At 38.5% G+C, this 15848-nt stretch overlaps 1 protein-coding gene across 1 annotated transcript; it reads right to left on the bottom strand.

Moving 5' to 3' along the window:
- Nucleotides 1-210: 210 nt before the first annotated feature.
- Nucleotides 211-6133, bottom strand: LOC126456048 (uncharacterized). Its single transcript, XM_050091803.1, has 2 exons — nucleotides 5798-6133; nucleotides 211-228 (listed from the first exon to the last, which is right to left on the bottom strand). The coding sequence occupies exons 1-2, from the start codon at nucleotides 6131-6133 to the stop codon at nucleotides 211-213; spliced, it is 354 nt and encodes a 117-aa protein (XP_049947760.1).
- Between the last annotated feature and the right edge of the window lie 9715 nt (nucleotides 6134-15848).

Raw genomic sequence — 15848 nt, 5'->3', positions numbered from 1 at the left:
TTCATTTTATAAGTGAGTCTTCATACAATTTTTCATCTGGAACTTCTATTTTTTTCATCAGGCCACAGTTAGTAACTATGGTGTAAGGAGTTTTACGGTCATTGCTTAATTTCATATTGTAAATATATGTGATTAACTGTGTGAATACTTTGCAGTGGATGCTCTATAGCAATGCAGGCACACTGCACATTTTGAGGTCTGCATATAGATTCATGGAGAACTTAATGCCTATCAAAAGTGATATTTAAAGTACAGAGTTACATTTAAACAAACAAATTTTTGATATTTTGAATCTACCCAGAGTGGAAGTAAGTTGCTAATGTCAGTGTCAGCAAATGTTTACAAGGGTGCCTAATTGCTGTTATGCAGATTTAGAGCAGAGGAACTACATTCAGTTCGTAACAATTTCCCCGACATATGGACCCTAAGTGATGAACAAAACTCAAACAAAAGGTGAGTTGAAGTTCTTCAGAAATGTTTGTGTAGTGAAGAAGCTTTGGTAGTCACAAATCAGTCTCCTGTGACCATTAGCACAGCTTACTGAGTCAAGCTTGTGAGAAGATGTAATGTGTAATGGTTTTCGTTGGAATTTGTTAAATAATTTCTTCAAACAATTTGCAGCTCCTGTAAATAATAAGGAAAATAATAACCTAGACTCCACTGGTTTGCATCATGGTTAGGAGTGAGAACTCTCACCATCCTTGCATCACAAGATGTGTGTAGAACCAATGAGCTTACAAAGCACTGCTGGTTTCTTCTCATCACAATACTGGTTGCTGAGCCTCGTAATGCAAGATTAAAAATAAGAACAGTTGTTAATTTGTACGGCATTGCTCACATACAAAAATTAAATTTTCTGTCTCAGTGTCTCATCGTGTGTGTGGATTACATAGCATGTCATCAAAGTGGAAAGAGAATATCAAATGAGTTTAGCAGAACAACTCAGAACTACACATGAAAATAAGTGCACTGTCACAGGTTTGCCAATTATTTGCAACAATGTTGCAAAGTCTTAGCTGTGCTAGGGACACCTATGCTAATGGAATGCTTCTCATGCTCATTTTATACAAGCTCTCAGAGGGGAGGTGTGAGTGCATTTCATTTTTATGCAACATTATTTCCTGATATTTACTGACATTGCCTTCCAGGCTATCTACCAGTTGTGCAAGTAAGAAATGTGGATTTCGGACAACAGATGTCACTCCAATGCAGTTTGTGCTATAAATATTTGACACTATGCCATTTTGTTGTGTCATCAACAAGTGTCAGACATGTGTGAGTGATAAACAGGAAAAGTGTGTGTTGTGTTTTAGTGTTCAATATATCGAAATTTATACCAAACAAAGAGCATTCGCTGACAGCATTAATTTTTTGTTTTCATTTGAAGAAAACTACTGCAGAATCATACCAATTACTTCGAGAAGCTTCTGGTGAACATGCTTCATTCCAAGATATGTGTGAACCATGGTTTTGGCATTTCAAGAGTGGTGACTTCAACGTTGCAGACAAGGAACGTGGAAAACACCAAAAAGTATGAAGATGTGGAATCAGAAGCAGTGTTGAACAAAAAACAACTTGCCGAGCAATTGGGCATTAATTAACAAGCTGTTTCCAATCGACTACAAGAGATGGGAAAGATTCAGGAGACCAATAGATGGGTACCACGTGAGTTGAATGACAGACAAATGGAAAAGTCCAAAAATACATGTGACATTATGCTCACTCAGTACAAAAGAAAGTCATTTTTTCATTGTATAGCTATAGAGGATGACAAGTGGATTTTTTTTGAGAATCCCAGTGCAAAAAATCATGAGTAGAGCCAGGCACACCACCCACATCGACCACAAGACCAAATTGCTTTGGCACAAAGGCGATGCTTTGTATCTGGCGGGAACAGAGTCTATTATGATGAGCTGTTAAAACCTGGGGAAACTGTTAATACTAAATGTTACCAACAACAATTGACTGTCTGAACTGTTTGCTGCTTGAAAAAAAGGCCACAAACTGAAAGAGGGAACACAAAGTTAAGTTTTCTTCATGGCAATGCTCCTTCACATAAGGCAAAACCAGTTCATGACATGCTGGAACAACTTGGCTGGAAAGTTCGACCCATTGCACCTTACTCACTGGATTTGGTTCCTCCCAGTTACCACTTGTTTGCATCGATGGGTCATGCATTTGCTGAACAGTGCTTTGATTCATACAAAGATGTGAGAAAATGGCTCGATGAATGATTTGCAGCAAAAGGGAAAAAAATTTACTCGCATGGTATTCACAAACTGCCCAAAAGATGGGAAAAATATATAAAAAACTATAGAGGATATTTTAAATAAAACACTACTTATCATTCTTCTGAATTTAACATGTATTTTTAGACAAAAAAATCTGAGAAGTCCTCATTTTTGAAGCTTTCCAGCTGTGAAGGGGGATGTTAATGCTGATGTTCTATCATTTCAGTGCAGGGATAGGAAAGCTGGTAATTAGTTTCCACTAACACAGCATATGACATGTGAAATATTGAGGTATATAATTTTCCATTGTGATTACAATTTCCATAAAATACAGTTGAATAAAACACTTACGTTGACAGTTTGCAATGAAAAATTATTTCAATGGAATAAAACGTAACTGAAAAATCAACCTCCCCCCACCCCATGTCACAAAATAGTAAGATATCAAACACTTTGAATCTCAAGTCTTGTGCCACATAAAAATAGAATTTCATAACTAATTTTGCGATGTATGTTGATGAAGATGGAAGTAAGAAGCAACACAGTTAACTACCAGGTGGTTACAGTTTAAGTGCTGTTATTCACAGAGGCCTGTAATTATCATATGGCAATGAAACTTAGTAAAGATGCTAACGAGTTAATATAGAATGGATTAGGAACAGGACATAGGCATAAAAGTTCAAACAAGTGAGAAAGGTATAATGCTGTTTTATTATTAACTGGCTCTAATACACTTTGTTCAATATGAGCATCAGAGATGTTGACAAGACGCTGAATCCTTAAAACTATGAGATCAACAGTTGCTCGCAGCAATTTGGTGGAACCCGAACATGTTCCTCTATATTGACTTTCAGATCAGGTAGATACTGAATGTGCCCCTGGTAAATGCATTCTTTTAGATATTCCCAGAACCAAAAGTCACATGGATTCAGATCAGGTTATCTTGCAGGCCATGCATTTCGAAAACATCTAGAGATAATACATTTGTGGAAGGTTGCAGTAAGCAGATCTTTCACTGGGAGAGGGACATGAGATGTTGCCCTCTCTTGCAAAACAGGAATCTGTACAAGGAGGTCTCAATAACATGCTGATGTCACAACGCACCTGACAGGTCCTGGGTGTATTCTCTTTGAAGAAGAGTGGACCAAGAATAAAACTGCTTGTGAATCCACAGAACAGTCACATAGGATGAGTGCAAAGACTTGGCTCTTCATGCACAACTTGTGGTTTAACAGTACCTTAAATTTTGCAGTTCTATGCATTCATTGCACCTATAAAGTAGAATGCGCCTTTTAACTCCACTGAATATTGCCTGTCCACATGTCATCAACTTTGACCCATGCCAGAAACTGAAGAACAAAATCATAACACTGCTGTGGACCATGAGGTTTCATTTGTTGTACCATATGGATGTTTTGCAGGTACCAGTGTAAAATAGACTGTAAAGCTTTCCATACTGTTGACTGTGGGATGGACAATTCTCGTGACAATGCAGGAATACTAACACTACGTGGGGCACATGCTGTATGGTCAATTACTGCAACAGTAACCTTGTCAATAACTTCCTCCATGATAGAATGCGTTCCTATTCCAGGTGCCACACCAATCTCACCTTTCTTTGTGAATTTCATTATCATCATCTTCAAACCGTTTACTGACATCAGGCCTGTCCTAAGGAGTTCTTTCAGTCCACGATACTATCTCAATGCACTGTAGCTGCTGCCGTTCATATAAAATAGTTTCACTAACAGCACATCATCTCTCCTCTCGACAGCTGTACTGTTCGCTCGTGTTATGACTGTCACCATGGATGTCATACTGTCATACAGTGTACAGCAACAGATTTGCACCTGGTGGCCAAAATTGTAACTAATATTTTTCCAGCATAAAATGGTTCCGCATTAATGCGTTAGCATATATACGAAGTTTTGCTCCCAAATGGTAATTACAGCCCCCTCTGGACCTCCGTGAGCACCTACACTTTAATTATAACCAACCAGTAATTATTTGATGTGACACAGTAATCAATTCGCTTGAGGATTCAGAAGAGAAGAAACATAAAATTAGGTTCATTAACACAGAACCTAAAATCTAAATGTGGGCAATGTGCAATTCTGTGGTTCATATGTTTTTAATAATAATAATAATAATAATATTTATTCAACATCAAATAATCAAATACAATCCCTAGAAATAATACAGTTTCAGGACATCATACAGATTATTCTTCTGAATACATCAGTTTATAAATTACAAACTAAAGATTTATTTGTATTAATAAATTTTACATTTTGATGGATTTTACATTTGGTAGTATACAATCATGATATTACAAGTATTGTTTTTATCAACATTATATTAGTTGCAGGTTACTTAAAACTATGAGCTTGACATACTTATGAAGCACTTTTCATACAGATATAATACTCGTCTAGGGAATAAAAAGGGTTTTCAATTAGAATCCTTTTTAGCTGATCTTTTAATTTGTTAGTAGGAAGGGTTGTGAGACTTTTTGGTAGGGCATTGGCTAGCTTCAGCCCAGCATGAGGTGCATTTTTTTTCATATAAAGCTGTTCTGTGGCTATTTACATGGTATCTGAACTTTTGCCTTGTATCATACTGGTGCAGGTCACAGTTGAAATTCGGATTTATTGTTTTCACAAGCAATATAACTTTCAATATGTATACACCTATAATGGTAAGCACACCTAATTTTGGAAACAGATTCCGACATGATTCTCAAGGTTTGGCACCACAAATAATTCGGATAACTTTTTTCTGTAGTATTAATAATGTACTTAGGTTGGCTTGAGTTGTTGCGCCCCATATTTCTACAGCATAGTTTAAGTTTGATGAGAATAGGGCATGATAAGCAGTTTTTAGTACACACATGTCCTTACAATATTTGCTAATCATATTTATAGCAATCACATTCTTCGACAGCTTACATGCATGTCCCATTTGAAGCTGTCCTGGATTGTAATTCCCAAGAACTTTGTCCATTTTTCCTTTTTTACAATGTCATTTCCTATGGATAATTTCATGTCAAATTCTATTTGTTTCCTTGTGTTAAATTCCATCATTGCAGTCTTTGAAGCACTTACATTTAGATGGCTTTCATTAAAATACTTGACTATTTCATTAGTTACACTGTTGTACTGTACCTCCAGACTCTCATAGTCTTTGTGTTTACACACTATTGATGTGTCATCTGCATACAATATTTTTGTACAGTTAGGAGAACAATACTGTATATCATTAACATAAATCAAGAAACGAAAGGGTCCCAAGACAGAACCTTGAGGCACTCCATATTTGATGTCAGTAATTTTAGATTTGTAAGACGCACTGTTTGTTTTAAGCAAGACAAATTGTTTTCTATTGCTCATATACGATTTTATTAGCTCATAGCCAGTTCCTCTGATACCCAGGTTCCACAGCTTGTCAAGTAATATGGTGATGTTACCACAATCAAAAGCTTTTTCTAGTTCAAGGAACACTCCAGTTACATACTCCTTGTTCTCTATGGCCGTTATTATTTTGTCTATTAATTGTGCTGATGCTACTGATGTTGACTTGTTTTTCATAAAGCCATTCTGATTTTCAAATATTAAATTGTGTCGACTCAGGAATGTCATCAGTCTAGTATAAATAACTTTCTCAACTACCTTAGAAAATGCAGGTAAGATTGAGATGGGGCAGTAGTTTTCAATTTTAGAGTTATCACCTTTCTTGTGAATCAGGGTTACTTGAGCTGTCTTTAGACTATCTGGGAAACAACCTGATGCAATCACATCATTTACTGCTGTGGCCATGGCATCAGATATGTTGTCTATGCGTCTTTTCAGTGTACTGATAGACAATCCATCATGGCCTGCTGATTTCATATTTTTTAATGACATTACTATGTTTTTGACTGGAATGCCTCTATATCTATGCTGAAGATTCTTAAAATGGTCATTGACAGATTTTCCAACAGAAGAAAAGTACTCATTAAAAACATTTGCAATCTGACATTGACATTTCGTGATATGCCCTTTATGGTTTATCGTAAAATCACTTGTTGATCTGTCCTTACAATCCCTAAAGCTATTTATTACTTTCGAAACAGCTAAACCTGTGTTAGTAGAGTTTCTTAACATTGTGGCTACATATTTACTTTTAGTTTCTAGCAGAAGATCTTTATAGTAATCCTGATAGTTCTTAAATTCTACCTTTAGTCTATTATTATTGTTATTATTTATCATTGCATATTGGAAAAGTCTAAGTTTCTCTCTTGCTGTTTTTACTTCATAGTTTATCCAGTTATTTTTTTTATCTTTTTGCAGTCATTTACTGTAAAGGTCATTTCTGGACATGAGACATTGAAGCAATAATAAAAATCTGATGAAAACTCACTGAAAGTAATGCTGTTTTTTTCACCCCATTGTAGGCTTTTTAGCAAACTGTTGAAATCTTTAACTTTGTTGTCATTGGTCATTCTTTTTGTCACATATTGTTTCTCTTTTGTATTGACATGAAGATTTTCAGCTTCTATCAATACCTGTACTGCGTGGTGGTCAGAAATGGCAAGCTTCAGAACTGATGCACTGCATGTAATGTGGGACATGTTAGTTATAATGTTGTCAATGCATGATTTTACACTATTGACCTCTCTAGTGGGCTCGTTTATCAGAAATGCTAAGTCAAATTGAGCTAGTATTAGCATTAGTTTTTTAGATACAGAGTCATTGGACAGCAAGTCAATGTTTATATCTCCAGTTAGTATTATGTTAACCCAGCCATTTTTATTGCAGTGTTTACTGTCAATGTCAACAAGCAAGTCATTAAGAACATCAAAGAAACTATCTAGGCTACCAGATGGAGGTCTGTATAGGCCTATAATAATGAAGTTCTCTTTCCCCCACTTATAATTAATTGCTGCTAGTTCTATTACACCCTCAATGCTGAAAGCACTTACATCTATTACACTATAATTACTACCACTGGCTGCAAAGATAGCTACACCTCCACCACGTTTCTCTTTTCTACTGAAGGCAGAGCAAAAGATCATGCAAAGTGGCTTACATACACTAATTAGCTCATCTGTGTACCAGTGTTCATTTATAACTAAAACATCAGGGTTGTCAATTGCTGCAATGGTATCCAACTCATTGTGCTTATTGCCAAGACTTTGAAAGTTCTGCTGAATTAATTTAAAAGTGAGTTTGGATTGTTGAACGCTTGATGGACGTGTCACCCTACCAGAACCACTTATACATTTATCCCTAAAAAAGAAATATCAGTTGACAGAGTGGGTTTGGTATTTTTCACTGTCCATTGATTCAAGTTGGTCTGTTTCCATGTACTGGGAGCCTGGGAAGAATCAGCTTTACCTGGCGTTATCAGCAGCCATTTGTCCAATGTCGTCTGTCTATACCCATTCCTGCAGTCTTCTTGTGTTGTGGAGCACTCATTCTTCGAATGTGTGTGTTTTGAGTATATGTTGTTCCTAGCATTTACGACGATTTCACAAATAATGGACGCTAAGTGACTTCTTCCGCGCCGATTGAGGTGAAGGCCGTGAGTGGTGTAAGGATCTCTACTAAAATGTTGCACATTAACCATTTGTATATTTGCGTAACGGTTGCAAATTTCTGCATATTGACTGTTTGTATATGCTACTGCCCTGTTTACACACGAGAATTGAGGCAGGTCATAGCTGTGTGGAATATTGAGAACAATGACGTTTGAGTCATTTAGATGGTTAGAGCAGATTTTAGGGCATTAACAGCATGCAAACCATTGTTGTGTGCGACGTCATTTGCACCACCACATATTACAATGAAGTCTTCCTTCATTGTCTTTCGAGAGATATTGTTTACAGTTGAAAGCACTTGGTCAAGATGAGCGCCAGGTTTAATAAAACCTGAAGGATTTACTTCACTGTTTACGCTTTTTATTTCATGTGCAAGGCCTCTAAGATGACTATCACCCATTAAACATACGTTTATTCTTCTTGCTGCATTTGTGGTGTTAGTTAAATTAACTGTCGTCTTGAATGTTGAATTTACCTTGCTTCCGTTTACGAGTGACGGTTTTGGCTGGCGAGGTTCCACATTTTGCTTAATAACAGGCTTTTTTTTCAGATGGTGCACGATTTGATCTTTTGTAGGTAGGCCTACCGTTTTTTGGAGCACGGCAGGAGAATTTATTACTAAAGACGACGAAATGATTGTGCTATGATTAGCGTTACCGGTACACCCAGAATATGTTGGAAAACATGAAATGGCGACGGAATCTTCGGTTACTGTGTACACTTAATTTCTGTTGAATTCACTTACGCCCTGCTCGGCGGTTTTTAGTTTTCTATGATCATTTTTAAGACATTTGAGTCTATCAGCTAACACTTTGTTTTCTGCCAAGGATCTGCGCACAATTTCTTGCAACGAATTAATAGTTTCAACTAGTTTTGCTTTGTCAGGATGGACTCCACATGTTACACACTTATATTTTGATCTGGATGATTTTTCACTGTAAGTTTTTTGTGTGCACTAGACTTGAAACTTTGCGAAGCACTTTTGTTGATCATCTTCTTGCTATTGATGCTGGATAACATTTGAAAATTCGAAATAACTTGAGGCACAAATTCACTAAACTTCCCAATCGACGCCCTGTGAGAACTCTACATATCATGCATACTAACTAGGCTGTTCATTGCTTTTGCAATGTTCCTTTTTTGTGTGGTCTCTAAATGATGAAAACAATCCAAATATGTGTCACTGATAGTTGTTTTGAATCTTTCCAGGAACTTTTTGTGTGTTGTTGCTTAGTACTGATAATGCAGACTGCTAGGCTTGCTCACACAAGGTACTGGATAGAGCTTGCCAGAAGGCTTACAAATGGTATTCGAAATCTAAAGTCACAAGTGAAACAATCACTTGGTTACCCAGAATTTCCATGCTAGTTTTTGTAGCTGTGTAAACAAAAGCAAGAAGAAATCCTAATTTAACCCTTAGTATAACTCATTCAAACAGCAGTGGAACAAAATCAGCAAAAATAATCTTCCATTTAGAGTTATAACACAATAAGCAGCAGCTGATCCAGTGGTGAATCATGGCCATGGTCACAAATTAATAGCAATCTGTATCAGTGGCAGAGTGTATACTACATATTTGATTGTCAAGTAATGTACTCTGAGATGAATTTATCTGTCACCATGGTGTTAAATCAACAAAAAATGTTGCAGAGTTGTGCCTACATCACCAGTCTCCTGTTGTCATCGTTCGTTATTGGGATTTTCCAGTTGCCCTGGAGGTGTGACACTGAGGTAAATGTGTATATTCTACATGGCGAAATATCGAACATTCTATTCTTCCAGATTCACAGGCCATGTGCAATGGTATCAAATAGAGATATGAAATCTCTTGTGAGTGAACAAATAAAAATAATAATAGTGACAATAACAAACTGGAAATGAATGAAGTTTATTGCATTACAGGATGAGGTTGATGATTAAAATTACATATAAAGAACAATAGGCTGACCATTCAGTTGGTGGAATCCAGAGTTGTATAAAGATTTTGTTACAAATCTGTTCAGCCTACTTGCAGAGAAAACAGAAAAAACTGAAACAGTAGACATTGGTAGTCAATGTGATCTGAACCAGCTACTAGCCTTGCAACTTATTCTGTCCAGCTTGTTGGGAAAGCTTATTTTAACTAAACTAAAATTTTGATCAAAATGACCTTGTCCAAAATGCCAAGAAACAGTAAGATACTATGCACTGTTGATCTCAGATGGACTGTGTCTAGCATCTGGTCTTGTGTCATACACAATTAGAATACCAGGAATAGCACCAAAATGTGGAGATATTATGGGTAATAGGCTTATAGATTGATGCAATGGCATAATAAATCAAACTGTGGATTTACAAGAAAAAATTGAGAGTATAACTATTGAAGCAGAAACAAAACAAAAGAAATTGCAGTTGTGCACTTTCATACATTTTCACTTGCAGATCTATCATAAGTATTGTGTACTTAGTTTGTTCGTTGCTTTTGTAACTTATCCAGTCTTTTTTTATATTGAGATGATGAACAGAATACAGATTCTTGTCACTGACAGTACGCACAAAGTAGATGACTATGGCTACTCCTGCAAGGTTGGCAGGAGACACATTATATGGAGTGTTGACATTCATCAGTTACTTGTGACAGCTAGTAGCTCAATGAAAGTAGTAGTGAAAGAAAGTTGTAATATATAGCTTTTACAGCAAAATTGGATCTGATTTTGAAAGCAACTACCATTTTAGAAAGCAATCACTTTAAAACTATGCAGACAAGACAGTAAACATTCTCTTTCCATGATTTTAGGTGAGATAGATAGCTCACAATGGGGAAGGTGAGAGTGGGTGGCAGCTCATACATGAAACAACTCTTTGGAATAAAAAAGTTTACATTGCTAACCCAATGTGATACTGTAAGAGAGAATCATTCAGAATATTTATTTAGCTGACAAGAAAAACTCAAGCAAATTTAGCAGGTCAATCAGTCAAGCACCCACAAACAACTGTTATGAAAACAGAGTTGCCAAAACAGTGCCTAGGGCATTGCAAAGTTTTGTCTACACTACTGCCAAGAAGAATGCATTTTCGTATCTGGAATTGTGTATGATCAGATCCAAACATCCATAACATGAAGCAATGTGTTACAGTGGATGTTCAGATCCAATCACGCATGATTCCAGATACAAAAATGCATTCTTCTTGCCACTAGCATAATCAAGACTTTGCAACATTGTAGGCAATGCTTTTCCAACTCTGTTGTCACAACAGTTATTTGCAGGTGTGGGTCTGATTGATCCTGCTAAATTAGCTTGACTTTTTCTTGCCAATTTGATGAAGTATTCTAAGTAATTCCCACTTAAGATATCACGTTGTGTTAGTAAACCTTTTTGATTCCAAAAAGGTCATTTCATGCATAAGGTACCCCTGCTATCACCTTTAATGTTGTGAGCTATCTACCTCAGCTATGATTATGGCCAAGAGAGAGGGTTCATCGATGCAATGTCTTGTCCACATAGTTGTAGAGTGCTCACTACTTTAACTGAGCTGCAAACTGTCACAAGTAAATGACAAATCTTAACTCTCCATGTCATATGTCTCCTGGCAACCTTTCAGAACTTGTCATAATTTTCTGCTTCATGAATACCAACTTACATCAACAATATAAGAGGAAGTCTCTGATCAGATTTAAAAAAACTGTCAGTGGCATTATCAAACAAGACAGGATAAAACATGAATGCAATAAACAACCCACAGTAGATCTTGAGGTAAAAAGATAAGAAAGTGTGCAACTTCACATTTGCCTATTTCTGCTGTTTTGTTTCTCCTTTAATAGTCATACATTTAGTTTTTAGGAAAAACTGAATGTATGACTTCATTTGATTTATTACTCTGTGGCATCAATGTAGTAGTCCATTCTCCATAATATCACCACAGTTTATTCATGTGTTTGATATTCTAGTTACGTATGACACAAGTCTGGATGTCAATACAGTCCATTTGAGGTCAACATAGCGTAGCATCATACTGTTTCCTGACATTTTGGGCTCGGTCATTTTGCACACGTTTTTAGTTTTGTTAAAACAAACTTTCACCACAAGTGCATCTCATTTGTAATTTTCATTTATGTAATCTGCTGTTGGTCTGATGCTGACTCTTAGATCAATGTCTGGTAGTGCAGCTTCACTGAGGTCTAGCTGGAATAGGCTGTGGACAGCAGTGAGGGCATTGTGAACTGTCCATGAGCTCCTTCATATTGCCAGTACAGTTGAGACTCGGCAGTACTGCTGACAATGTTTAGCATCTTATTCACTCACTTTCAGAATTGGTGCTGAGTGATCCTGCTATATTCCCATCATATAATCTTTTCTTACTGATGAAGTAATCTAAATAATTATCATATATATGTGACACTGAGATCAAAAATTTAATTTTTTGACCCTAGGAATGTAATACTGTGCTTCATATTCAACACGTTTTGTATTTCATTTTATGAACTGTTGGCAGTAACTACCACCAGAGCAATGGCAGAGATATAAATGGACCAGCAACATGTTTCCTCCCTAGCATGAAGCTCATCTCATGACCTGAGGCAAGGAGGTTAGTTGTTGGTTCAAATATCATTGGATTACCCATGTGCATCACTTTGACTTTTTCACATAGCCAGAACAGAATTTAGTGACAAAATGCTTAGAAAGCCTTGCATTGTGCCAAATGAACGATCAGTCTTTTTCTTATTTTTATTTTAAGTTATCAGTCTTTTTCTGTTTTGCAATAGACTTATTTCATTCCTAGTTTGTTATTGTTACTGTTAATCATTCACTCAAAATAGCTTTCCTATCCTTACACATTACCAATGCACATGGCCAGTGAATTTGGAAGAATGGAATGTTAGATATCTTTCCACACAGAACACACACATCTACCATGGTATCTCATTTCTAGGGCAACAGGAAAATCCTAACAACAAAAGATGAAAATGGGAGACAGGCACAGGCAGAACCTGTAACAATTTCTGTTGACTTAACACCATTATAACAGATAAATTCATGTCAGAGTATATTACTCAACAACAGAATACATAGTATGGACTCTGCACTGCTACAGACACCTATGAATTTTTGACCACGACCATGGTTTACCATTGGCTCAGCTGCTGCTTGTAGTGTTGCAAGTGTAAATGGAAGACTATGTTTGCTAATCCTGTTTTGCTACTAGAATGAGATTTTCACTCTGCAGTGGAGTGTGCACTGATATGAAACTTCCTGGCAGATTAAAGGTGTGTGCCGGACCGAGACTCGAACTTGGGACCTTTGCCTTTTGCAGGCAAGTGCTCTACCATCTGAGCTACCCAAACACGACTCTCGCCCTGTCATCACAGCTTTACTTCTGCCAGTACCTCGTCTCCTACTTTCCAAACTTTAGACCCTGCCGCCGTTGGATTAACAGCTGCCAGCAGCAAGTCGTATACCCCTAGCTTAGTTATTTGTTACATAGTTTAATTCTTAATTTCTTTGCGTGTTTTTGGGTACTTGCATTGTTTAATTCTTAAATTTCGGGCGTATTATAGTATTTGAGAGTTGTAGCATCGCGCCTTAGTACCTGAATAGTGTAAATTCGCGTAGTCGTCTGTCTTCTGTTTTTGTTTTGAACGGCCAGTGTCGGTTGGTCACAGCCAGTGTGCTCCCTGCCGCCGTTGGATTAGCAGCTGCAGCAGCAAGTCGTATACCCCTAGCTTACTTATTTGTTACATAGTTTAATTCTTAATTTCTTTGCGTGTTTTTGGGTACTTGCATTGTTTAATGCAAGGGCGTATTATAGTATTTGAGAGTTGTAGCATCACGCCTTAGTACCTGAATAGTAGATTCTTATTTAAATTGCGTGTGAGTTTCGCATAGGAGGTGTAATTTCGAGTTTTAGTTACTATATTCGTAAATTCAGGCAGATTGTAGCGCAGTCGTTAGGCATTTGTACAGGCTAGTTAATACATTCTTTGCATGTTTCCCTTGTGTTATCTAGGCATGGACTCGTGTTTCAGTAACTGTTGTTCAACATCGATTAAAATGGACAGGGACTGTGATTGCTGTGTTCGGATGAGGGCTGAGTTGGCACTCTTCGCTCACAGCTGCAAGCGGCACTGACTTCGGTCGCGCAGCTTGAGGCTGTTGCCAATGGGCACCACTGTGGGGAGCCGGACTTGGGTATCATGGGGATGTCAACCTCTTCCCGTCTGTCCCCATATCGGTCTGCCACTGTGGTTGCCCCGGTTGCTGCCCACAGTGGGGCTGAGCCCTCGCCTGTGGTTGGTTGGGAGGTTGTTCCAAGGCATGGCAGGCAGCGAAAGACGTCCCCGGAGGCTGATCAGAAAGCCTCCCCAGTGCGTCTGACAAACAGGTTTCAGGCACTGTCTCTGGCTGAGCCAGATGCAGCTGCCTGCCCTGTTTCAGAGGATGATTCTCAGCCTTCAAGGTCCGGGCAATCACAGAGGGTGGGCTTATTGGTAGTTGGGAGCTCCAATGTTAGGCGCGTAATGGGGCCCCTTAGGGATATGGTGGCTAAGGAGGGGAAGAAATCCAATGTGCAATCCGTGGGCATTCCGGGTGGAGTCATTCCTGATGTGGAAAGGGTCATTCCGGATGCCATGAAGAGCACACGGTGCAGCCAGCTGCAGGTGGTGGCACATGTTGGCACTAATGACATGTGTCGCTTTGGATCTGAGGAAATTCTCTCTGGATTCCAGCGGCTATCTGATTTGGTGAAGGCTGCCGGTCTTGCTTACGAGATGAAGGCAGAGCTCACCATCTGCAGCATTGCTGACAGAACCGACTGCAGACCTTTGGTGCAGAGCCGGGTGGAGGGTCTGAATCAGAGGCTCAGACGGTTTTGCGACCGTGTTGGCTGCGGATTCCTTGACTTGTGCCATAGGATGGTGGGGTTTCGGGTTCCGCTGAATAGGTCAGGAGTTCACTACACTCAGCTGGCGGCTACACGGGTAGCAGAGGCTGTGTGGCGTGGACTGGGCGGTTTTTTAGGTTAGAAGGCCTTGGGAAAGTACGGGGTGGGCTGCAATCTCGAAGGGTGCATGGCAAATACAGGACGTGCTTGGATCAAGGAACAGTTGGAATTGTAGTTGTAAATTGTTGTAGTTGTGCTGGGAAAGTCCCTGAGCTTCAAGTGCTAATACAAAGCACAGAAGCTGAAATCGTTATAGGTACAGAAAGCTGGCTAAAGCCTGAAATAAGTTCTGCAGAAATTTTTACGAAGTCTCAGACGGTGTTCAGGAAAGATAGATTAGGCAGAATTGGTGGTGGAGTGTTTGTGTCTGTCAGTAGTGGTTTATCTTGTAGTGAAGTCGAAGTAGATACTCCGTGTGAATTGGTATGGGTGGAGGTTATACTCAACAGCTGAACTAAGTTAATAATTGGCTCCTTCTACCGACCCCCAGACTCTGATGATATAGTTGCTGAACAGTTCAGAGAAAATTTGAGTCTCGTAACAAATAAATACCCCACTCATACGGTTATAGTTGGTGGGGACTTCAACCTTCCCTTGATATGTTGGCAAAAATACTTGTTCAAAACCGGTGGTAGGCAGAAAACATCTTCCGAGATTGTCCTAAATGCTTTCTCCGAAAATTATTTCCAGCAGTTAGTCCACGAACCCACGCGAATTGTAAATGGTTGTGAAAACACGCTTGACCTCTTAGCCACAAACAATCCAGAGCTGATAGAGAGCATCATGACTGATACAGGGATTAGTGATCACAAGGTCGTTGTAGCTAGGCTCAATACTGTTTCTTCCAAATCCACCGGAAACAAACGCAAAATAATTTTATTTAAAAAGGCAGATAAAGTGTCACTAGAAGCCTTCCTAAGAGACAATCTCCATTCCTTCCGAACTGACTATGCAAATGTAGATGAGATGTGGCACAAATTCAAAGATATAGTAGCAACAGCATTTGAGAGAGTCATACCTCATAAATTGGTAAGAGATGGAACTGATCCCCCGTGGTACACAAAACAGGTCTGAAAGCTGTTGCAGAGGCAACGGAGAAAGCATGCGAAGTTCAGAAG

The sequence above is a fragment of the Schistocerca serialis genome, chromosome 2, assembly GCF_023864345.2.
Source record: "Schistocerca serialis cubense isolate TAMUIC-IGC-003099 chromosome 2, iqSchSeri2.2, whole genome shotgun sequence".
NCBI lineage: Eukaryota > Metazoa > Arthropoda > Insecta > Orthoptera > Acrididae > Schistocerca > Schistocerca serialis.
The sequence above is the reverse complement of the archived record's forward strand: the minus strand, read 5'-3'. Positions and strand labels throughout refer to the sequence as shown.